Source organism: Bolinopsis microptera, chromosome 12 (genome assembly GCF_026151205.1).
Source record: "Bolinopsis microptera isolate Bmic1 chromosome 12, MBARI_Bmic_1.0, whole genome shotgun sequence".
Lineage (NCBI taxonomy): Eukaryota > Metazoa > Ctenophora > Tentaculata > Lobata > Bolinopsidae > Bolinopsis > Bolinopsis microptera.
Genome location: NC_087083.1, coordinates 1,287,376 through 1,314,219, shown reverse-complemented (window position 1 = coordinate 1,314,219; position 26,844 = coordinate 1,287,376). Strand labels below are relative to the sequence as shown.

The 26,844-nt window shown below is 35.4% G+C and overlaps 2 protein-coding genes across 5 annotated transcripts; both read right to left on the bottom strand.

Annotated features, from left to right (window-relative positions):
• Positions 1–4,885: 4,885 nt before the first annotated feature.
• On the bottom strand, positions 4,886–9,941 carry LOC134824251 (uncharacterized). Of its 4 annotated transcripts, none has more exons than XM_063836033.1 (6): positions 9,824–9,941; positions 9,472–9,566; positions 8,672–8,773; positions 8,366–8,447; positions 7,746–7,840; positions 4,886–7,607 (listed from the first exon to the last, which is right to left on the bottom strand). In XM_063836033.1, the coding sequence occupies exon 6, from the start codon at positions 7,586–7,588 to the stop codon at positions 5,714–5,716; it is 1,875 nt and encodes a 624-aa protein (XP_063692103.1). In that variant the 5' UTR covers positions 7,589–7,607; positions 7,746–7,840; positions 8,366–8,447; positions 8,672–8,773; positions 9,472–9,566; positions 9,824–9,941; the 3' UTR covers positions 4,886–5,713. The 4 variants fall into 4 exon arrangements, with proteins under 4 accessions (XP_063692103.1, XP_063692105.1, XP_063692106.1 ...); XM_063836035.1 differs by having other exon boundaries at positions 8,682–8,773; XM_063836036.1 differs by lacking the exons at positions 9,472–9,566; positions 9,824–9,941 and adding an exon at positions 8,969–9,045.
• An 8,480-nt stretch (positions 9,942–18,421) lies between these two features.
• On the bottom strand, positions 18,422–22,576 carry LOC134824488 (uncharacterized). The gene is made up of 7 exons (XM_063836394.1): positions 22,422–22,576; positions 22,072–22,166; positions 21,568–21,673; positions 21,247–21,363; positions 20,937–21,018; positions 18,606–20,410; positions 18,422–18,430 (listed from the first exon to the last, which is right to left on the bottom strand). Exons 6-7 carry the CDS (start codon positions 20,109–20,111, stop codon positions 18,422–18,424), a joined length of 1,515 nt encoding a protein of 504 aa, XP_063692464.1. The 5' UTR covers positions 20,112–20,410; positions 20,937–21,018; positions 21,247–21,363; positions 21,568–21,673; positions 22,072–22,166; positions 22,422–22,576.
• Between the last annotated feature and the right edge of the window lie 4,268 nt (positions 22,577–26,844).

The window sequence follows — 26,844 nt, the reverse complement described above, 5'->3', positions numbered from 1 at the left end:
CGTTGACTGCTACATACAAAAAGGGATTATTCTGCGACAATCTTAAAACGTGATGGCTAACGCTAGTTTAAGTTAGCGCTAATTAGCGTTTGAAAAACTTAACTAGAGTACTATACATATGTAACAAGAATTGCGCCCGTTGTTTCGTCTTGGCGGACGCTAGATTTCCATTTCACTATAACTATTAATATAAGCTCTAATCAGCTCACCTTATAATAATAATATTGAAACATCAATACACTACGCGTGCCACGTTCAAGTTGGGCTTATTACAAAATATTATACATTACTAGTATACATTAAAATATGCTCGTGCGCCGCGCATTCATTGACCACAGACTAGCTATACACCACATCTCCGCAAGCAATCCTCGCGCGCGTGCGCGCGGCAAGTTGACATGGTAACGAACGGAAGCAACACGACATATATTTGACCCACCTACTGCAATCCCCAAAATCCACGTTTTTCTGCAAAAACGTCCATTCGTAACCTTTCACTATTGCCTTTTTTCAAAAGGGTGAAAAGGAAAAAATCGTGCTTTTTGTGCTTTTTGCACTAGCAACACTAACACATGTTTGATACTGTTACTGTTACAGGTTGAGGTATACCCAGAGAAGAAATCCTGCACTCGCTGCAGTAAAATGGTGTTTTGGCTAAAATGTGGGGTCTGCTCCGACTGTGACGAAAAAAGAGCGGTAAAGAATTTACTTTTACCTTACCAGCAGGCAGTAGCATATAAAAATGTTCTTATAACTATATCTTTCTGCACACTTCGGGCGCGCGCTACTACTACTAGCTGCAAGCGCAAGGGCTCTGGATATAATAAAGCAAACTATAACTTGTAAGTGTAACCATATAATTATAAAGTTTCAAAAACGAGTATTCGTGCTTTTCTCATTATAACTGTTTCCATTTCGCTAAAATAAATTGTTTCATGTTTGATATTAAAACATGACGTAAGATTGTTAATTATTAATGAAGCTAAATCCCAGAAAGTAATTAACAGAGTGGAGTTCACTGGAGAAAAGAAGTAAATTCAAAGTTTGTGCTATTATTTTATACATGTTATTTTATATATTATTAATAAAAATATTACCAAATATATCCAATAACAAAGCCCGTTTGAATGTCTCGAGCGTTCATTTTATTAAATTTAACGGTGATATATATACTCGTAAAATATTTGTTCCAAAGCACAAAGACTGTCGACTGCGAGTCCAACGGTGCGCGTTTTGCCTTTGGTACGTAGGTTATAAACCTATAAGTATAATCATTTTAATGTCCGTTCAAAATTATTAATTATGTCTGTTCACACAATTTCCTGTCAAATGATGTTTGGTAATATATTTGATATTGCCATCCGGTTTGTGCAGATCAATGATCATATTATACAATTAAGGGAAGTGCAGTGATTTTCCAGTGTATAACTATAAGTTTCTGTTAAAAATCAGGATTAAATATTTAGAAATGTACAACCATTAACTCATTAAATATTTCACAGGATCGGGATCCCTGATATGATGACATGGTCATATGAGTCGTTCGTTTCACCAAAATCCTGTGCTCTCTGCTTGGCAAACTCAAAGACTAAAAAAAGTGAACTTGAATCTCACAACAAAAGATCTTCATCCGCGCCAGCAAACTTCAAAATGATTTGATGGAAGTTTAACTTTAATAACAATGTTATTGTTAATCCAAGGCTTGAGACTGAAGTTGATTGTACGCGAATTTTGATTGAAGAGAAAACATGAACGCCAGTCAAAACATTTTAGAAACCAATTTCAGCTACATTCATAAAATAATGGAATGATGGTCATTGGTCCGGCTCTAATTTAATTATTACAAGGAGTTCATATTTCTAAGATATACAATTGTTTGTATCACCTTATATCGGTATGTTGAAGTTATGAATCTCTCGACTTAAATAAGTAAACTTAACAATAACTGAATGATTTCACTTTATATATTATTATTAACAAATAGACTCACTCAAACTTCATGATACAAATATTTTTAGTTGACGTTACTGCATATTAACTTTTGAGGACTTTAAATTCTATTATTTGAAATAAAGTTAATTTGACCAAAACCCATAATCATGGGTAGAGTGAACCGCTGCCAATGTCTCTCTTTTCCAAACAAAAGGAAATGATATTAATTTGAGGAACCGTCCGCAAATGCAAATTGATACCGAGAATGAAATCGGTCGCTCGCTTTTCCCATTCAATAAGCTTTATTACAATTCGTAAAAGCGAGCGACCGATTTCATTCTCGGTATCAATTTGCATTTGCGGACGGTTCCTCAAATTAATATCATTTCCTTTTGTTTGGAAAAGAGAGACATTGGCAGCGGTTCACTCTACCCATGATTATGGGTTTTGGTCAAATATCATCTCTTTTTGATTATAATGTCAGGATAATTTACACAGTCGAAACTTCATTAATAAGGAGGTAATTTCAACGATTTCGAAATTTTATCTTTGAAAACATTTCCTTGTGTTTAGGTAGGTATATCTGTCGATAACAGACTGAATATGGCAGGACTTTTTACTCATTCAAGTTAGCATTTAATTCATAAATAATGCCATTTAAATATCGTGGGAAAGCAGAATATATTCGAAATCACGAATGAGCAAAATTCTCACCTTCCGCACGTGCAAACTTTGAGCGGACGTTGCGTGCGCATACAATATTTAATCACCGTAAATTTTTGCATAGTGGTATTTAATATATAGTTTAATAAGTATGCAAAGTTTCAGAAGATTTCAAAAAGAACTTTAATCACAACGGGACTCCAAAGTTGATAAAAATCGTGAAAATAACAATTTTCAGTGATTTTAGCAATTTAAATCAATTTGGGCGTGTCCCCACGTGTGCAACTTTTCGATTTTCAACTTTAAAACTAGCCTATTACACAATTTAGACCTTTAGGAAGCAAAATTGAGCTCCACAACCCAAGAGATGGCCCGACACCAGATAATACTAATTCACAACTTTTGTGTTTAAACAAAATTATTCTTCAAAAAAGCACTAACTTCAATAGCAAATATCTTTATGAAGGAGCAAGGTAGGAAAATTTTCCGGTAGACTTTCAGAATGCTTGAACAATTATCTAAGGTAAAAATGTACTCAGATTTTGAATAAAATTACTTTTTAATGGTGAAACATCGATTTGAAAAGTTGTTATTTTGTCAAAAATCAAGTTCTAAAAACACTTAAATTGATGACGTCATCAAGTGATGATGATGACGTTCAATTATTTTTCGATATAATGTAAACTAAAGTATAAACAATTATCTTTAAAACCTGTGGTTCGAAATGACTGTATCTTTTATACTTTTGAATCTACGGACACTTAAATGTAGGCTACAATTGACTGCCAAAAGCGTCTATACATATTGATATATATGTATATAGCTTCAAGACAATCTGTTGTAAAACAGGGGTTCCAGAAAACCCATTTCCTGATACTCCTGAAACATGAAAAAAATTATACAGTCGATTTGGACGAGGTCTAGACGCCCTGCAAAGTTTCAGATCTCTAACTCAATTTTAACATGGTTTTTAAGGCACCTGAATATGGCGATTTTGGGTTTTTTACCTAATTTCGTATAACATGCTGACGCGTATTTTGCGCAAATTTCTTAAAATCCTTTACATAACTATTTCTTATTCCTAGCTGTCATCTTCGACATTGAATTAGAATGTTTTGAACTTAAAATATGCCTGCTGAACTGCTTTCGGTGAGTCTTAATGCCTGGAAAAGAGTAAAGGGGATATAATAGTATGAGGGTAAATAGTATGGGGATTATAATGCCAATGGCGGCGGTCGTGCTTGCCAGCACTGTGATTTACACATTGTTTGTTACACATCGCTTCCTGTTAATAGAAACTCCGTGACAGAAGAATTTGTGATATGTTAATCAATGGCAGGTATGCCTTTATTCTTTAGCTAAAATACATTTCGATTGATCGCAGTATTTTTAATCAATAGATCATATCAGATAGCAAGTACTTTGATTTTTATAATGGTGGTCATGACTTTGAAATTGATGATTCCATAAATGAAAGCCGTAATTTATCATGTTATTTGGCTCCAAGATAATAACCGACTTTGAGAAAATAAAGATTACCCAGAATTCTAATATGAACAATTACAGATGTAAAATAAACAAACGATACATTTTGAAAGATTAGGTAGCGGATAGGAAATAGAGATAAAAGGCGGGGACTGCTCGTATGTGTTTTACTGGTTTGACCAATACGAGGTCGCGTATACAGTCACGTGGTCACTCTCCGCTAATAGGGAGCTCTATGGAATTAAACTGGAAATTAAACTGGAATTAAACTTAAATAGTCAGAGGGAACACTAACGAACCCATCGTGACAATACATCAATGAAGTAAATAAGATAATTATAAAAAAATCATAAATAAGACCCAAAACACGTTAAAAAAATTAACTTCACTACAATCTGTACGAAAAAGAAACAAGATCAAATATAATAATTTAACCGGATTAAAGTGGATAATGCACCATCTATGTGGTGTGATTGGTCAATCCGCTGGCGAGTAAACTCTCCGGACAGAGTGTTGCCTGATATGGTCCGTGTGCTCAGTTCTTTTTTATCAGTTGACTGTTACTACATTACAGTAATGATTTCATCATTTTGTCGGAGAGCTTACACTTACGGTTATAATTATTAGCTTATATTTTCTGATTTTGCTGCTTAAGTTTAAGCTTCTAAATCTAACGACTTCACAATTTTCAGCAAATTCACGAAGTGTTTATCATAGATTGTCGTGTAGAATTGATATTTAATTCTGTTTTTGTACTTTACATTTATCAAATTAATTTGGCAATTGCGTCTCGTCATTCGTCATTTTCTTTATTAGTCATTCATATGTAAAGGTAAGATTTTTTGTTTTCCGACTAGGTTGTTTAGACCTCAACCTAGACATTATGCTAAATCTGGTCAACCCTAAATTATACGAAACATCATGATTTAAAACACTTTTATTTCACTGAAAGACAGATAAAATGAATGATAACACATTCTATAGTGGATAGTAATTTCATAGTAATTAGCATTATATTAATAACTACAATAACGAATAGTTAAGTTTGGTTAGTGGGTGAAATTATTTGCAAAATAACGCTCAATTGCTAGCTTAATATGTTTGTATTGTTATCAGCACAGTGGCGCAATCGGTTAAGCATAAGCCTTATCTGTCTGTCTAGCCCGGACGTAGCGAGATCGAGTCCCGGCTTGATCTCACAGTTTTCAAAAATCGGTAATTAGTTCGTAAGAGTTCACTCAGCTGTGCAATCACACACTAATTCTAAAGGCTTATGTATACATGTTTCATAACAATAGAACTAGTCACCCACTAACGTTATTACAAAGTAACATCATATCTAATATCGTATAATGCGAGCGTAGTTACTCAGTTTATCTAACAAATGTAACATGTAAGGATATCGGTTTAATGTTCCACCCTCATATGGGAATATAACAACAGAGCAGTGTACACGTGCTCTTGATAACATTAAGTAAAGGTTAGTCAGGTCACGCTCCTCACTACTCCCACACTTCACACAGTACTATTACAGCAGGCCACTCACTAGAGGCACAATCCATACTGTCACACACTGCAATCTTACTAGCAGTGTTCTTACATCTCATATTAACACTGTTACTAACTAGTGGTACTACATCACTACTAGTGAATCAGTATATACTATACCTATATCAGAATAATTTAATTCATGTGTAGCACACAATCTATCTAAATCAATATTAATAACACTTACAATACTATCAACATTACGATTATTAAAAACATGTATAACAGGCAATGTACCGTGTATAAAGTGTCCTGGTGATTGTGAAGGTAAAATAATATCTAAAATATCTGATTTAAGAGAACATAATTTAACGAATTGATCTCTGATTACAGATAAAATATTCGATAAATCAAACGTATTTCTCAAGTTACTAGATAAAGTAGTCCTCTGATGAGGTGCTAATATATCAGTAAGTACATTAGCTACTCTTGAAATCTGATCTATGTCATATACCGTCCAAGCCTGGACAATATCACATGCTATCCACACAATCTTATCTGCTGATAAGTTTTTTAACGTGTTAATCAATAAAGCCCACTCTTCAGCTGTGGTATTGTAATCAATAACTGTCTGTATATCATCAACAAACAAATTATAACCACTTAGTACACTGAGTCTATCTGTTAAATATGTGGTATCTTCATAACCTGATATCTCCACAATAATAACACTACACAAACACTCTGTTATAAGATTAGCTAGTTGTTCGGGAGTGTGATCATATTCACTAGTGCTTATCAGTTCGTATTTTATACTAGCGTTATCTAACGCACTTTGATAATGCTGTGAATTGTTCCCTTCTCCAGTAAACTTAAATACCACAACTTTATTGTTCTTATCAGACTCTAACAGTTGCAGTATTTTACCACACAATATGACAGTTTTGCCCGCCCCTGCGGGACCGTTAATCAACAACAAATTCTCTTTTGACTCAAAAGCATTGTGTTGTTCTACTGTTAGGTTTTCCACATTAGAATTGTTTCTGATAATATCGGGAGCTTTGACAACTGCGGGATTTTGATTACGTTTTTTACCTTTTTTAGGCTCAAAAGTAATGCGACCTTCCTTAAGCTGTTTGTTGACATCCATAATACATCGTCCTAAACTGCACTTGGATTTATCACACGTGTTTCTCTCTGTGGCCCAAATAGCTAACAAAATATTCCTTACTCTCTCATGGGAATCTGAAGATGATGAATTGGCCAGAGTTACATTTGCTGCCCACCAAGCAGCATCAAGTTCGTTGCGACAAAGGTCCTCTTCAAATATGATAGTTGACAGTTCATCGTCACTTAACCGGAGTTCTGTAATCTCACTAAATTGAAACTGTTCTTTAAACCGTTTACTAAAATTAGGATAGGCAGTGAACTGATGAATATTTGCGTCCTTGTCAATACATTTGATCAGCTCCACTATCTTGTCTCTCTGTTCAGCTGACTTCTTGTACGTACCAATCAATGCCTCCAATTTTCTAGTCGTACACTCAGGTTGCCAGTCCTCGCCAATAGAACACAAGTGGAAGTCTGGTTCACATTCCACGATCTCTCTATCAACATGCTCCATGTTCTTTACCTCGATAACGATAAAACTGTCCGGACAAATAATAATGAAATCGCACTCACCCTCCTTATCATACTGATTCTTGCACTTGTTACACTTCTTTTTGTCCCTAACATGACTTTTATCACACAGACAATACTGGTCGTGTGTGTATTTAAAGCTGTGGAGAACAATGAAGTTTCCATCTACCTCTTCCAAAGCCCTATACACCTTAACTTCAGTCTCGTAGTCTAATTGATGTCGTTTGTCATCTCTAAAGCTGGGACCAGGTTGATCTTCATCTGGATATACATCAATGTAGGTCTGCTCTGGTGCTCTTGGAAGCATTGTGGGCAGGTTTTCAGCTGTTGAGCAATATTCTTCGTATATTTGTTTGCCATTTTCCAAATATTTATCCATTGTTGATCAATTGATATATCTGAAATGAAATCAGCTGTAAGGGGTTGATGCAGATTGAAAAATCGAACATTCCAGGATCAACATAGGTTCTTATATTATCACACAGCTCTCGTGGTACATAATTATCAAATTTCAATTAATATTTTTAATGACTTACTTGTTCAGTGGTCGTTCAGTGGTCGTTTTGCGTTTAGTGCCTTGAATTGAATAGAGGGTCCGAGGTTTGCTTCAGTGGCGTGTTTCCTTATTGGCCTATAAAACAGTAGTTATATAAATTTGTAACTGTTGCGTCAAAAGCCAGATCTTTTCGAATTATAATATATTAGGAGCAGCGTCAAATAATAAGAGTTTATTACTTTGTTGAAAAGAGACGATTTTGTTTGTATAAAGCAGTGTGTTGATTCCAAAAATTAATCATAATATTTATTATGCTCCCTTTTGTAACCCCTTTTCTTAAACATTGTGGCGCTTCTAGTTCTACATGTAGAATGTAGATGCTAATTTTATCTTTACATATTGCAAAAATTACATAACATCCATAAGTCAAGTTAATAGCCGGTCGGATTGTACCCAATTTCCGTGTTAATTTTAAATTGAATGCTTCCCGGTTATAGCCTTTTCAGATCTGAAATTTCTTAGTCCATACTCCATATCAATTTTTCTCAGACTAGTATACTTTCATGATTCATCATTAATTTAGTATCGCGGTTCAATGATAGTTATTTCCCACCTGAACAATCATTAAAATTATATAAACGAATCATTCTATTTTGGTACCTGATGTTCAGAGCTATAAGATTTAGAGACTGTTAAGATGGAATATGAGTTGGTTTGATCCGCTATTTCTTTGAACCGAAACCTGAAATATACTCCATGTTACTTTCTTATATTTATACTTTTAAAGCGGCGCATTCATGGCAGCTGTTATAGAGTGCATAGCTTATAATAATGTAACATTAGCTGTGCCGTAATTTAATCGCAATTAGTTAACTGAAATTTGGCATGTAATTGATAATTAATAATGATTGATCACAGAAGGAATATTATATCGTCTAAATTAAATCCTATAAAACGTTCACAAACCTGCAATAACCTGGGGTAGGATATATAATAGTCTTCACAAGATAGATTACAGCTAGGAAGTAGTTGCTCGAATAAGTTGTTTTGATCCTGTACTTCTTATCACTGAAATTTGATATACTCCGCGTGAGTTTCTTTATCTTACAGCTTAAAAATAGCGTGCTGGAGCTGTCGTATTCTAAGATGGTACTAACTTAGATATCCCTCAAATAAATCAACAAATCAATCAATCAAAAACTTATATAGAATGAGAGATTGAGTTGTCTAAATACCGTAAAACATTCACAAACCTGCAATAACCTGGGGTAGGATATAGTCTTCACAAGATAGATTACAGCTAGGAAGTATAGTTGCTCGAATAAGTTGTTTCGATCGTGTACTTCTCAGTTCTTATCACTGAAATTTGATATACTCCGCGTGAGTTTCTTTATCTTACAGCTTAAAAATAGCGTGCTGGAGCTGTCCTTCGAATAAATCGAGGAATTGATTAACTGATATTAAGTAATTAACTAATCAAGAACAGCTCCGTAGCCAAGATTATCTGCCAAGGCAGGCGAGTCCCGACGGACAGCTAGAGGACGGAGCCTCAGGAAAATGTTTGATAAAATTGAAGCATTTTTAGGTTTTTGCCACATTATCATTTATCCGGCAATCTGGGCACATAAATAGCATTAAAATACATAAGTAAGCTTTGTGAAAAACATTTAACGCCTTCCCTGCCTCATTGCTAGCTACGTGGCTGATCAAGAACCAATTGTAGGAGAAAGATTGAGTTGTCTGAATACTGTAAAACATGCACAAACCTGAAAACTTGGAGTAGGATACAGTCTTCACAAGAGGAATTAGGAAATAGTTTTCTTCTCAATATCGTCTTTCAAATTTGCTTAAAATTCAGTCACTGAAAACATTTACAATCAATAACCAGATGTATCTGAAGTTATGACGGCCTTCCATAGGTTTAGTGTTATGATTTAACTGTAGTTTAAAATCTGCATTGGTAATATATTTACATTATGTAGTAAGTTACACGAAACAAAACGAAACACAGTACTTACTACCCCGCTTTTAACACATATTTCATGATTACAACTAGGCCAGAATGTAGCTGAGTTTTATAACTTGAGAAAACCTCTTTACAATACATCTTCCACGTACCTGCCAAGAAGTTATAAATGTCTCGTCAACAAAGATGCGTCGATTAAAACAAGCTAACAAATCGCAGGCCAGGTTTCCGTTTAGTGTAAGCTTACAAAGACACGATATTGAGAATAAGAAATAGGTCACAACGTAATGACAGACCAACGAACCATTCTGATGTAGATTACATTTACATTTAGAGTAGAGGGACATGATTTAATGTGTCACGTGCACTTCACGTGACCCGTCCGAGAGAGCTCAGAATACCGAGTTTAATGTCAGCTGGTTAGGTAACGTGATGTGTAACGTGACATTTCATTAGATCACTCGGGTGTTATATTACCTACCTACACGAAGGAGCTATTAATACACATACTAGTGACGGTCCAAGATGTTGAGTGCTACATACAAAAAGGGATTATTCTGCGACAATCTTAAAACGTGATGACATTCCATGACTTCCTTAGCCCTAGTAACTCTCGATCTATTATGTTAGAGGACGGCACTCCTGAGGAGGTTCTAAGAATAATCAAAGAATTCGAGAATGGAAAGGCCAGTGATATTCCCATAACCGTTATTAAAACTTCGTCCCACGTTATTGCACCAATTATCAGCAGATACTTAAACAAACTTATGTCAAATGGTATATTCCCTGATATAATACTTAAGACTGGCAGAATCACACCCGTATTCAAAAAAGGTAATCCAGAAGAAATAGAAAACTACCGTCCTATATCCACCTTGTCCATATTTGGCAAAATATTTGAGAAAATCATATATTCTAGGATTTATTCGTTTGTCAGCTCTCAGGGAATAATATCTAAGACTCAGTTTGGTTTCAGGCAATCGCACTCAACCTCCCATGCAGTAAACTACTCTGTTGACCTCATATCTAAGCACATCAAATTGAAGCACCATGTGTTAGGCATATTCATCGACCTCAGCAAAGCTTTCGATACTATAGATCACTCAACATTACTTACCAAACTAGAAAGGTATGGCATCCGTGGCGTGGCAAACGATCTGATCAAGAGCTACCTAACTAATCGATTTCAGTACACTGATGTTGTAGGAGAAAAGTCCGACCTACTTCCAATAAAATTTGGGGTTCCCCAGGGGTCAATTCTCGGACCCCTTTTATTCCTACTTTACATAAATGATATCTCTAATAGCTCTAGCTTGGGATCGTTTGTCACCTTTGCGGATGACACCAACATATTTGTTGTTGGTAAAACTGCACAAGAAGCATATGAACGCAGCAACGCCCTACTTTCAAACCTTCAAACATACATGCGGGCTAACAAGCTTCACATAAACATGTCAAAATGCTGCTACATTCACTTTAGACCTAAGTCACGTACTGAAGCAAACGTTGAAGAAGAATTCATAATGAATATAGACAACTACCCCATCAAAAGAGTAACGTCAGCTAGATTTTTAGGAGTCGTCATTGACGAAAATCTAACATGGGAAGATCATATAATAGCCCTAAAACGAAAGCTTAACCATGCCACCTCAACTCTGTGTCGTCTACGCTGCTCCCTCCCAGAATTTCTCCACAGACAGTTATACTACACTCTTTTTGAATCCCATCTGTCGTACTGCATATCAGCATGGGGTGGGGCAGCTAAAAATCGTATAAGCTCAATATTCACTGCACAGAAGTACTGTCTGAGGGTCTTGTTTGGTGATAGAGCAGCCTACCTGGATAAATTCAAAACGTGTGTTCGAACCAGACCATTTACTGACCAGAAACTTGATAGTAAATTTTATAAAAAGGAACACACTAAACCTCTGTTTAAAAACAACGAGATACTCACTGTACAAAATCTTTATACTTACCATAGCTACATAGAATTATTCAAGATCATGAAGTTTTCTACTCCTATGTCTATGTACGAAGAGTATTCTCGTTCTTCCAGGAAACCAATGCTTATTATCAATAAACCGGATCCCCCAGACAACCATAACACGAGGTCAACGAAAATATGGAATATAATAACCCCTAACCTTAAAATCTTTGATTGTTCTGTTAGTATTTCTTGCCTGAAATCCAAACTGAAATCTTCACTACTTTCCAACCAGCATTGTCATGCCGTGTATGACTGGACAAATAAAGACTTTGATATATGTAACCTTAAATTTTTGTAGGCTCCTGCAGGGATTCCACCTGACCTCCAAAATTTCATGACCAAATCGACTTACTCTGCCAGCGTATTCCTCTGTCAAGTTAAATGTGATGTGTGAGTGAGTAAGTGTAGTGTAAAGATATCCTATTTTTGTATCCGATTTGAATTCTAATAAAGACCCTTAGCGGCCAGGTAGCGCAGTTGGTTAGAACGCCTGTCTTACAATCGTTAGGTTGCGAGTTCGAAACCCACTGACTGCCTGGTCGTGGGGTGAGCGTCGTCGACGTTCAGCTAAGGATCATGAGTGGTCTATGCAGCCCCCCGGTCTACTCAGCCGAATACTCGAGAAATCGGGTGTGAGGGTTAAATGAGGAGCTGCACATTGCAGCAAAGTCTCGGACGAAGAAAGTATGGTACACACTACCTTAACTGTCACTGGCCAAAAAGATCCTTCGGCTTCCTGTAATTGGCTGGTTGCACTTGTGTAACATTGTGGCTGTTGGAATACACCGAAGTAAAATAAGTGTCTAGATTAAAAAAAAAATTATGATCAAATTTTTAGTACAATAGTTATGTCAGGGTTGACATCTATGATTAATATTATAACCCAATATTCATTTCTTTTTCTCCCTTAAATTTAAACCCCTCTTAGACATTTAGCCATGATTTAGTATTGAACACCCAAAATACTTACCGTCCTTAATAATCGTAAAGACCATTTGTTACAAAATAGCTGCTAGAATAATGCATGCCAAATATTCCCTCTTACACCCACAAATTATAATGCCTTCCTATCAACGCCTCTAATTTGGTCACTAATCAACCAGACTAGCGTTCTGGTGTGTACAAAAGCTACCAGCCAGTACATTCCTTGCCCCGCTAGTTGATTGTCAAAAAATCATACAGCTCAGAACAAACGGCCATTTACCACTAAGAGCATTATATGTTTTCATTTGTTTAAATTTTATGCTGTAAAATGTGCTAAAACTTTGATTATTTGTTTAATTGATTATTTGTTTAATTGATGGCTAACGCTAGTTTAAGTTAGCGCTAATTAGCGTTTGAAAAACTTAACTAGAGTACTAAGTACATATGTAAAAATCGTGCTTTTTGTGCTTTTTGCACTAGTAACACTAACACATGTTTGATACTGTTAGTGTTAGTGTTACAGGTTGAGGTATACCCAGAGAAGAGATCCTGCACTCGCTGCAGTAAAATGGTGTTTTGGCTAAAATGTGGGCTCTGCTCCGACTGTGACGAAAAAATAGCGGTTAAGAATTTACTTTTACCTTACCAGTAGGCAGTAGCATATAAAAATGTTCTTATAAATATAACTATATCTTTCTGCACACTTCGGGCGCGCGCTACTACTACTAGCTGCAAGCGCAAGGGCTCTGGATATAATAAAGCAAACTATAACTTGTAAGTGTAACCATATAATTATAAAGTTTCAAAAACGAGTATTCGTGCTTTTCTCATTATAACTGTTTCCATTTCGCTAAAATAAATTGTTTCATGTTTGATATTAAAACATGACGTAAGATTGTTAATTATTAATGAAGCTAAATCCCAGAAAGTAATTAACAGAGTGGAGTTCACTGGAGAAAAGAAGTAAATTCAAAGTTTGTGATATTATTTTATACATGTTATTTTATATATTATTAATAAAAACATTACCAAATATATCCAATAACAAAGCCCGTTTGAATGTCTCGAGCGTTCATTTTATTAAATTTAACGGTGATATATATACTCGTAAAATATTTGTTCCAAAGCACAAAGACTGTCGACTGCGAGTCCAACGGTGCGCGTTTTGCCTTTGGTACGTAGGTTATAAACCTATAAGTATAATCATTTTAATGTCCGTTCAAAATTATTAATTATGTCTGTTCACACAATTTCCTGTCAAATGATGTTTGGTAATATATTTGATATTGCCATCCGGTTTGTGCAGATCAATGATCATATTATACAATTAAGGGAAGTGCAGTGATTTTCCAGTGTATAACTATAAGTTTCTGTTAAAAATCAGGATTAAATATTTAGAAATGTACAACCATTAACTCATTAAATATTTCACAGGATCGGGATCACTGATATGATGACATGGTCATATGAGTCGTTCGTTTCACCAAAATCCTGTGCTCTCTGCTTGGCAAACTCAAAGACTAAAAAAAGTGAACTTGAATCTCACAACAAAAGATCTTCATCCGCGCCAGCAAACTTCAAAATGATTTGATGGAAGTTTAACTTTAATAACAATGTTATTGTTAATCCAAGGCTTGAGACTGAAGTTGATTGTACGCGAATTTTGATTGAAGAGAAAACATGAACGCCAGTCAAAACATTTTAGAAACCAATTTCAGCTACATTCATAAAATAATGGAATGATGGTCATTGGTCCGGCTCTAATTTAATTATTACAAGGAGTTCATATTTCTAAGATATACAATTGTTTGTATCACCTTATATCGGTATGTTGAAGTTATGAATCTCTCGACTTAAATAAGTAAACTTAACAATAACTGAATGATTTCACTTTATATATTATTATTAACAAATAGACTCACTCAAACTTCATGATACAAATATTTTTAGTTGACGTTACTGCATATTAACTTTTGAGGACTTTAAATTCTATTATTTGAAATAAAGTTAATTTGACCAAAACCCATAATCATGGGTAGAGTGAACCGCTGCCAATGTCTCTCTTTTCCAAACAAAAGGAAATGATATTAATTTGAGGAACCGTCCGCAAATGCAAATTGATACCGAGAATGAAATCGGTCGCTCGCTTTTCCCATTCAATAAGCTTTATTACAATTCGTAAAAGCGAGCGACCGATTTCATTCTCGGTATCAATTTGCATTTGCGGACGGTTCCTCAAATTAATATCATTTCCTTTTGTTTGGAAAAGAGAGACATTGGCAGCGGTTCACTCTACCCATGATTATGGGTTTTGGTCAAATATCATCTCTTTTTGATTATAATGTCAGGATAATTTACACAGTCGAAACTTCATTAATAAGGAGGTAATTTCAACGATTTCGAAATTTTATCTTTGAAAACATTTCCTTGTGTTTAGATAGGTATATCTGTCGATAACAGACTGAATATGGCACTTTTTACTCATTCAAGTTAGCATTTAATTCATAAATAATGCCATTTAAATATCGTGGGAAAGCAGAATATATTCGAAATCACGAATGAGCAAAATTCTCACCTTCCGCACGTGCAAACTTTGAGCGGACGTTGCGTGCGCATACAATATTTAATCACCGTAAATTTTTGCATAGTGGTATTTAATATATAGTTTAATAAGTATGCAAAGTTTCAGAAGATTTCAAAAAGAACTTTAATCACAACGGGACTCCAAAGTTGATAAAAATCGTGAAAATAACAATTTTCAGTGATTTTAGCAATTTAAATCAATTTGGGCGTGTCCCCACGTGTGCAACTTTTCGATTTTCAACTTTAAAACTAGCCTATTACACAATTTAGACCTTTAGGAAGCAAAATTGAGCTCCACAACCCAAGAGATGGCCCGACACCAGAGAATACTAATTCACAACTTTTGTGTTTAAACAAAATTATTCTTCAAAAAAGCACTAACTTCAATAGCAAATATCTTTATGAAGGAGCAAGGTAGGAAAATTTTCCGGTAGATTTTCAGAATGCTTGAACAATTATCTAAGGTAAAAATGTCCTCAGATTTTGAATAAAATTACTTTTTAATGGTGAAAAATCGATTTGAAAAGTTGTTATTTTGTCAAAAATCAAGTTCTAAAAACACTTAAATTGATGACGTCATCAAGTGATGATGATGACGTTAAATTATTTTTCGATATAATGTAAACTAAAGTATAAACAATTATCTTTAAAACCTGTGGTTCGAAATGACTGTATCTTTTATACTTTTGAATCTACGGACACTTAAATGTAGGCTACAATTGATTGCCAAAAGCGTCTATACATATTGATATATATGTATATAGCTTCACGACAATCTGTTGTAAAACAGGGGTTCCAGAAAACCCATTTCCTGATACTCCTGAAACATGAAAAAAATTATACAGTCGATTTGGACGAGGTCTAGACGCCCTGCAAAGTTTCAGATCTCTAACTCAATTTTAACATGGTTTTTAAGGCACCTGAATATGGCGATTTTGGGTTTTTTACCTAATTTCGTATAACATGCTGACGCGTATTTTGCGCAAATTTCTTAAAATCCTTTACATAACTATTTCTTATTCCTAGCTGTCATCTTTGACATTGAATTAGAATGTTTTGAACTTAAAATATGCCTGCTGAACTGCTTTCGGTGAGTCTTAATGCCTGGAAAAGAGTAAAGGGGATATAATAGTATGAGGGTAAATAGTATGGGGATTATAATGCCAATGGCGGCGGTCGTGCTTGCCAGCACTGTGATTTACACATTGTTTGTTACACATCGCTTCCTGTTAATAGAAACTCCGTGACAGAAGAATTTGTGATATGTTAATCAATGGCAGGTACGCCTTTATTCTTTAGCTAAAATACATTTCGATTGATCGCAGTATTTTTAATCAATAGATCATATCAGATAGCAAGTACTTTGATTTTTATAATGGTGGTCATGACTTTGAAATTGATGATTCCATAAATGAAAGCTGTAATTTATCATGTTATTTGGCTCCAAGATAATAACCGACTTTGAGAAAATAAAGATTACCCAGAATTCTAATATGAACAATTACAGATGTAAAATAAACAAACGATACATTTTGAAAGATTAGGTAGCGGATAGGAATTAGAGATAAAAGGCGGGGACTGCTCGTATGTGTTTTACTGGTTTGACCAATACGAGGTCGCGTATACAGTCACGTGGTCTCTCTCCGCTAATAGGGAGCTCTATGGAATTAAACTGGAAATTAAACTGGAATTAAACTTAAATAGTCAGAGGGAACACTAACGAACCCATCGTGACAATACATCAATGAAGTAAATAAGATAATTATAAAAAAATCATAAATAAGACCCAAAACACGTTTAAAAAAATTAACTTCACTACAATCTGTACGAAAAAGAAACAAGATCAAATATAATAATTTAACCGGATTAAAGTGGATAATGCACCATCTATGTGGTGTGATTGGTCAATCCGCTGGCGAGTAAACTCTCCGGACAGAGTGTTGCCTGATATGGTCCGTGTGCTCAGTTCTTTTTTATCAGTTGACCGTTACTACATTACAGTAATGATTTCATCATTTTGTCGGAGAGTTTACACTTACGGTTATAATTATTAGCTTATATTTTCTGATTTTGCTGCTTAAGTTTAAGCTTCTAAATCTAACGACTACACAATTTTCAGCAAATTCACGAAGTGTTTATCATAGATTGTCGTGTAGCATTGATATTTAATTCTGTTTTTGTACTTTACATTTATCAAATTAATTTGGCAGTTGCGTCTCGTCATTCGTCATTTTCTTTATTAGTCATTCATATGTAAAGGTAAGATTTTTTGTTTTCCGACTAGGTTGTTTAGACCTCAACCTAGACATTATGCTAAATCTGGTCAACCCTAAATTATACGAAACATTATGATTTAAAACACTTTTATTTCACTGAAAGACAGATAAAATGAATGATAACACATTCTATAGTGGATAGTAATTTCATAGTAATTAGCATTATATTAATAACTACAATAACGAATAGTTAAGTTTGGTTAGTGGGTGAAATTATTTGCAAAATAACGCTCAATTGCTAGCTTAATATGTTTGTATTGTTATCAGCACAGTGGCGCAATCGGTTAAGCATAAACCTTATCTGTCTGTCTAGCCCGGACGTAGCGAGATCGAGTCCCGGCTTGGTCTCACAGTTTTAAAAATCGGTAATTAGTTCATAAGAGTTCACTCAGCTGTGCAATCACACACTAATTCTAAAGGCTTATGTATACATGTTTCATAACAATAGAACTAGTCACCCACTAACGTTATTACACAATAACATCAATTCTTATACCATATAATGCGAGCGTAGTTACTCAGTTTATCTAACAAAGGTAACATGTAAGGTGTATCGTCTAATGTTTCACCCTCCTCTGGGTATATAACAACAGAGCAGTGTACACGTGCTCTTGATAACGCTAAGTAAAGTGTAGTCAGGTCCAGCTCCTCTCTACTACCCAACACTTCACACAGTACTATTACAGCAGGCCACTCACTAGAGGCACAATACACAATGTCACACACTGCAATCTTACTAGCAGTGTTCTTACATTTCATATTAACACTGTTCCTAACTAGTGGTACTACACCACTAATATTGATATCAGTATATAGTATACCTATATCAGAATAATCTAATTCATGTGTAGCACACAATCTATCTAAATCAATATTAATAACACTTACAATACTATCAACATTACAATCATTAAAAACATGTATAACAGGTAATGTACCGTGTATAAAGTGTCCAGGTGATTGTGAAGGTAAAATAATATCTAAAATATCTGATTTAAGAGAACATAATTTAATGAATTGATCTCTGATTACAGATAAAATATTCGATAAATCAAACGTATTTCTCAAGTTACTAGATAAAGTAGTCCTCTGATGAGGTACTAATATATCAGTAAGTACATTAGCTATCATTGAAATGAGATCTGTGTTATATACCGACCAAACCTGGACAATGTCACATGCTATCCACACAATCTTATCTGCTGATAAGTCTTTTAACTTGTTAATCAATAAAGTGCACTTTTCAGCTGTGGTATCGTAATCAATAACTGCCTGTATATCATCAACAAACAAATTATAACCACTTAGTACACTGAGTCTATCTGTTAAATATCTGGTATCTGGATAACCTGTTATCTCCACAATAATAACATCACACAAACTCTCTGTTATAAGATTAGCTAGTTCTTCTGGAGTGTGTTCAAGTTCATCTGTGCTTATCAGTTCGTATTTTATTTTAGCGTTATTTAACGCACTTTGATAATGCTGTGAATTGTTTCCGGGTCCAGTATACTTAAATACCACAACTTTGTTGTTCTTATCAGACTCTAACAGTTGCAGTATTTTACCACACAATATGACAGTTTTGCCCGCCCCTGCGGGACCGTTAATCAACAACAAATTCTCTTTTGACTTGAAAGCATTGTGTTGTTCTACTGTTAGGTTTTCCACATTAGAATTGTTTCTGATAACATCGGGAGCTTTGACAACTGCGGGATTTTGATTACGTTTTTTACCTTTTTTAGGCTCAAAAGTAATGCGACCTTCCTTAAGTTGTTTGTTGACATCCATAATACATCGTCCTAAACTGCACTTGGATTTATCACACGTTTTTCTCTCTGTGGCCCAAATAGCTAACAAAATGTTCCTTACTCTCTCATGGGAATCTGAAGATGAATAATTGGCCAGAGTTACATTTGCTGCCCACCAAGCAGCATCAAGTTCGTTGCGACAAAGGTCCTCTTCAAATATGATAGTTGACAGTTCATCATCACTTAACGGGAGTTCTGTAATCTCACTAAATTTAAACTCATCTTTAAACTGTTTACTAAAATTAGGATAGGCAGTAAACTGAAAAATGTTTGCATCCTTATCCATACACTTGATCAGTTCCACAATCTTGTTTCTTTGTTTGACTGATTTCTGGAACGTTCCAATTAATGCTTTCAACTGCTGGTCTCTGTTACACTGAGGTTGCCAGTCTTCGCCAATTGAACACAGGTGGAAGTCTGGTTCACATTCCAAAACCTCTCCAACATTATCCATGTTCTTTACCTCGATAATAATGAAACTGTTCGCACAAATGATGAGAAAGTCACATTCCCCCTCCTGATTTTCTGCATTCTTCCTTTTACATTTAGAACATCCACTTCGGATATGACGTTCACCTGCACACAAACGATATTGATGATGCGTGTATTTGAAACTGTGAAGAACAATGAAGTTTCCATCTACCTCTTCCAAAGCCCTATACACCTTAACTTCAGTCTCGTAGTCTAATTGATGTCGTCTGTCATCTGTAAAGCTGGGACCGGGCTGATCTTCATCTGGATATACATCAATGTAGGTCTGCTCTGGTGCTCTTGGAAGCATTGTGAATGTGGGCAGGTTTTCAGATGTTGAGCAATATTCTTCGTATATTTGTTTGCCATTTTCCAAATAGTTATCCATTGTTGATCAATTGATATATCTGAAATGAAATCAGCTGTAAGGGGGATTGATGCAGATTGAAAGATCGAACATTCCAAGATCAACATAGGTTCTTATTGACATACGTTGCATGCCACTTTTCGCGCGTATCAAGGTTCTTATATTATCACACAGCTCTCGTGGTACATAATTATCAAATTTCAATTAATATTTTTAATGACTTACTTGTTCAGTGGTCGTTCAGTGGTCGTTTTGCGTTTAGTGCCTTGAATTGAATAGAGGGTCCGAGGTTTGTTTCAGTGGTGTGTTTCCTTACTGGCCTATAAAACAGTAGTTATATAAATTTGTAACTGTTGCGTCAAAAGCCAGATCTTTTCGAATTATAATATATTAGGAGCAGCGTCAAATAATAAGAGTTTATTACTTTGTTGAAAAGAGACGATTATTTTTGTATAAAGCAGTGTGTTGATTCCAAAAATTAATAACAATATTTATTATGCACCCTTTTGTAACCCCTTTTCCCAAAAATTGTGGCGCTTCTAGTTCTACATGTAGAATGTAGATGCTAATTTTATCTTTACATATTGCAAAAATTACATAACATTCATGAGTCAAGTTAATAGCCGGTCGGATTGTACCCAATTTCTGTGTTAATTTTAAATTGAATGCTTCCCGGTTATAGCCTTTTCAGATCTGAAATTTCTTAGTCCACTCTCCATATCATTTTTTTCTCAGACTAGTTTACTTTCATGATTCATCATTAATTTAGTATCGCGGTTCAATGATAGTTATTTCCCACCTGAACAATCATTAAAATTATATAAATGAATCATTCTATTTTGGTACCTGATGTTCAGAGCTATAAGATTTAGAGACTGTTAAGATGGAATATGAGTTGGTTTGATCCGCTATTTCTTTGAACCGAAACCTGAAATATACTCCATGTTACTTTCTTATATTTATACTTTTAAAGCGGCGCATTCATGGCAGCTGTAGCAGTAGAGTGTTATAGCTTATAATAATGTAACATTAGCTGTGCCGTAATTTAATCGCAATTAGTTAACTGAAATTTGGCATGTAATTGATAATTAATAATGATTGATCACAGAAGGAATATTATATCGTCTAAATTAAATCCTATAAAACGTTCACAAACCTGCAATAACCTGGGGTAGGATATATTATAGTATAATATATAATAGTCTTCACAAGATAGATTACAGCTAGGAAGTTGTTGCTCGAATAAGTTGTTTTGATCCTGTACTTCTTATCACTGAAATTTGATATACTCCGCGTGAGTTTCTTTATCTTACAGCTTAAAAATAGCGTGCTGGTCGCTGGAGCTGTCGTATTCTAAGATGGTACTAACTTAGATATCCCTCAAATAAATCAACAAATCAATCAATCAAAAACTTATATAGAATGAGAGATTGAGTTGTCTAAATACCGTATAACATTTATTCATTAATTCACAAACCTGCAATAACCTGGGGTAGGATATAGTCTTCACAAGATAGATTACAGCTAGGAAGTATAGTTGCTCGAATAAGTTGTTTCGATCGTGTACTTCTCAGTTCTTATCACTGAAATTTGATATACTCCGCGTGAGTTTCTTTATCTTACAGCTTAAAAATAGCGTGCTGGAGATGTCCTTCGAATAAATCGAGGAATTGATTAACTGATATTAAGTAATTAACTAATCAAGAACAGCTCCGTAGCCAAGATTATCTGCCAAGGCAGGCGAGTCCCGACTGACAGCTAGAGGACTGAGCCTCGGGAAAATGTTTGATAAAATTGAAGCATTTTGCCACATTATCCGGCATTCTGGGCACATACATAGCCTTAAAATACATAAGTAAGCTTTGTGAAAAACATTTAACACCCTCCCTGCCTCATTGCTAGCTACGTGGCTGATCAAGAAACAATTGTAGGAGAAAGATTGAGTTGTCTGAATACCAAATACTGTAAAATATGCACAAACCTGAAAACTTGGAGTAGGATACAGTCTTCACAAGAGGAATTAGGAAATAGTTTTCTTCTCAATATCGTCTTTCAAATTTTCTTTAAATTCAGTCACTGAAAACATTTACAATCAATAACCAGATGTATCTGAAGTTATGACGGCCTTCCATAGGTTTAGTGTTATGATTTAACTGTAGTTTAAAATCTGCATTGGTAATATTTACATTATGTAGTAAGTTACACGAAACAAAACGAAACACATTACTTACTACCCCGCTTCTAATAAATATTTCATGATTAGAACTAGGCCAGAATGTAGCTGAGTTTTATAACTTCAGAAAACCTCTTTACAATACATCTTCCACGTACCTGCCAAGAAGTTATAAATGTCTCGTCAACAATTAAGATGCGTCGATTAAAACAAGCTAACAAATCGCAGGCCAGGTTTCCGTTTAGTGTAAGCTTACAAAGACACGAGATTGAGAATAAGAAATAGGTCACAACGTAATGACAGACCAACGAACCATTCTGATGTAGATTACATTTACATGCATTTAGAGTAGAGAGACATGATTTAATGCGTCACGTGCACTTCACGTGACCCGTCCGAGAGAGCTCAGAATACCGAGTTTAATGTCAGCTGGTTAGGTAACGTGATGTGTAACGTGACATTTCATTAGATCACTCGGGTGTTATATTACCTACCGACACGAAGGAGCTATTAATACACATACTAGTGACGGTCCAAGATGTTGAGTGCTACATACAAAAAGGGATTATTCTGCGACAATCTTAAAACGTGATGGCTAACGCTAGTTATAGTGCCAATTACCGTTTGAAAAACTTAACTAGAGTACTAAGTACTTATGTAAAAATCGTGCTTTTTGTGCTTTTTGCACTAGTAACACTAACACATGTTTGATACTGTTACTGTTACAGGTTGAGGTATACTCTGCAGAGAAGAGATCCTGCACTCGCTGCAGTAAAATGGTGTTTTGGCTATACTAAAATGTGGGCTCTGCTCCGACTGTGACGAAAAAAGAGCGGTAAAGAATTTACTTTTACCACACTTACTTTTATCACACTTCGGGCGCCCGCTACTACTACTGGCTGCAAGCGCAAGGGCTTTGGATATAATAAAGCAAACTTCCTTATCGGACCTTATTTGGACGGACATTACTTGAACGCTGGAGGCCCTAGCGTTCATCTTAATGTCCGTTAAAATAAAGTCCGTTCAATTAATGTCCGTCCAAGTTAAAGTCCGTTGAAATTTTTTCAAAACTTTTTCCATTTCGAACTTTTTGTCCAGAATATGACAACTATGAGAACTTTATTGTGCCGTAAGTTAACGACGGAAAGGTTTTCCTTGGTCTGCCGGAGGCACAGAAGACTCTACTAGTATATGATGTTTTCAAGGGTCACTTGGCGGAAAAAGTCAACGAAATCATGGCACTGCAGGACCGGCCAGGTAGTTTGTTAAAAAAGGATTCCATAAAGCTAGTAATCACTGATGCTTGTTTAACTTTAAGCATGGACTATTTCATGCACGAAAACCCATTTGATGAAGATGATATGACGTGATATTAGACACTGATCATGTACACATATTTTAACATTTTTACTGCTTAATGACTACTTTTCCATTTTCTTACTTACTGTATAAAAAATGGATTTAAAAATCATTTGATGAAATTAAAAAAGTCAAAAAATTGAAAAAAATTCGGATTTTTGATGGTTTTGAATGCCTCGAGCGTTCATATTAATGTCCGTTCATAATTATGTCCGTTCATGTAATGTCCGTCCGAATAAGGTCCGATAAGGTATAACTATAACTTGTAAGTGTAACCATATAATTATAAAGTTTCAAAAACGAGTATTCGTGCTTTTCTCATTTTAACTGTTTCCATTTCGCTAAAATAAATTGTTTCATGTTTGATATTAACACATGACGTAAGATTGTTAATTATTAATGAAGCTAAATCCCAGAAAGTAAACAGAGTGGAGACAAGCACATACGAGATTTTACAATACTCAAACCACAAACAAACAAGCTCAGCAAAAGAAGTAAATTCAAAGTTTGTGCTATTATTTTATACATGTTATTTTATATATTATTAATAAAGATATTACCAAATATATCCAATAACAAAGCCCGTTTGAATGTCTCGAGCGTTCATTTTATTAAATTTAACGGTGATATATATACTCGTAAAATATTTTATTATTTGTTCCAAAGCACAAAGACCGTCGACCGCGAGTCCAACGGTGCGCGTTTTGCATTTGGTACGTAGGTTATAAACCTATAAGTATAATCATTTTAATGTCCCATGTCCGTTCAAAATAATTGATTATGTCTGTTCACACAATTTCCTGTCAAATGATGTCTGATAATATATTTGATATTGCCATCCGGTTTGTGCAGATCATCAATGATCATATTATACAATTAAGGGAAGTGCAGTGATTTTCCAGTGTATAAGTTTCTGTTAAAAATCAGGATTAAATATTTAGAAATGTACAACCATTAACTCATTAAATATTTTACAGGATCGGGATCCCTGATATGATGACATGGTCATATGAGTCGTTCGTTTCACCAAAATCCTGTGCTCTCTGCTTGGCAAACTCAAAGACTAAAAAAAGTGAACTTGAATCTCACAACATGAACAAAAGATCTTCATCCGCGCCAGCAAACTTCAAAATGATTTGATGGAAGTTTAATAACAATGTTATTGTTAATCCAAGGCTTGAGACTGAAGTTGATTGTACATTGTACACGAATTTTGATTGAAGAGAAACATGAACGCCAGTCAAAACATTTATTTTAGAAACCAATTTCAGCTACATTCATAAAAGAATGGAATGATGGTCCGGCTCTAATTTAATTATTACAAGGAGTTCATGGTTCATATTTCTAAGATATACAATTGTTTGTATCACCTTATATCGGTATGTTAAAGTTATTAATCTCTCGACTTAAATAAGTAAACTTAACAATAACTGAATGATTTCACTTTATATATTATTATTAACAAATAGACTCACTCAAACTTCATCATACAAATATTTCTAGTTCATAGTTGACGTTACTGCATATTAACTTTTGAGGACTTTAAATTCTATTATTTGAAATAAAGTTAATTTATACTTCTACGTTCAGTTTTAGTAACAAAAAATTATTACTCTTATAACAAAACATACTAAAGTTTTTTAATCTTATTATTTTATTTTTGCATACCTACCTACCTCAGCCTGTCATTCCGCCTAATCTCTATGATTATAAACATAAATATAATAGCTCCTGAGGTCCCCAGTTAAACAAGAGCAAAACGCTCTTAGTACTCTTAGTACTAGTAGTAGTATTAGTTTTGTTATTACCTCAGTTAAGTTTTTCAAATTGTCGACGGTCTCGACGAAACAAATATTTTACGAGTATCACTTGTCATACGTTGTATGACCCGCCGCGCACGAAGTGCGCGGCCACCAGCGTGCCCGATCGCTGTCAACTCATAATATTAATAATAACTAAATTGTAAATATAAGTATAACTGTATAGTAACAATAACATACCTGTTAACGGACGTGTTGATACATGTTTCGTGTCCCGCGTTGGTTGACGATGTCAACCCATCGAGATCGTTGCTCTGCCATCTGCGAAGCAGAGCAACGATCGACGATGCGAAGCAAAAATGCGAAGCAAGAATGCGAAGCAAGAATGCTAGTTCGCGCGGCGCGTCGAAGCGGCGAAGTCCCGCGAAAAGTGGCATGCAACGTATAATATGTCAAAACGGGTGATACCAGATACTCGTAAAATATTTGTTTCAAATACCGTCGACAAGTCCAACTCGGCGCGCGTCCAGGTATAAGTTATAAACCTATAATAATAATATACTTGTAATTAACGGGTGATACTCGTAAAACATAAAATATTTGTAATTGTTTCAAATATTCAGGACCGTCGTCGACGAGTCCAACTCGGCGCGCGTACTGGTAGGTTGTAAACCTACAAAACTTTTGTAGGTTTATAACCTACCGTCAACCGTACCTTACAGTGGCCACGATCTAAGATCTTACCATTAGTGATATTGACCACAGTCCCCTACGAAGAAGAAGAACCTACCGTACCAAGACGCGCCCTGAGTTCAGGGTTGGACTCGTCGACGGTCTAAGTTTATATATATTAAGAGTATCACCCGTTAAAGGTTAAATTGAACTCAATCACGAGCCCTAGACTGATTACCTAGTCGGACTTTGTGAGCGTACGTGGTAGCGATTTGTATCACGTGGTGACCCCCACTGTCGCTTCACTATTCCCTGTAGAGATTCGACGATACAGGGGGAGCCGCGCACGAAGTGCGCGGCGGGTCATACAATGTACAACGTATGACAAGTAGCGATCAGGTAATTAGTTATGTTTGACCACAATTTTAAGTCCGATCAGATATAAATCAACGAATTTTCGCAGTTGTCATCAATAATCGTGTTTGACGGATGTTACTCGTCTAAGTTTCTTCGAAGTAGCGCGCGCCGCTTTCTTCTCGAAACGATGGCAAGAGCTACGAAGTAGCGCGCGCCGGGCCAGATCATTAACAATGGTCAATAATCGTGTCCAAATAATCATTTTAATTATCTGGGCGGCCACCCATGGGTTGGTTGTTCTTTGGAAACTAGCTGAGCTACACATGTTTTGACTGTTCAGTACATTTTGGCAGTCGGGCGTCCAACATTGCCTGTATAATAACTAGTGCTTGAAAGTAGACAACGTTGGGTTCCATTTATGACATATGAGTGG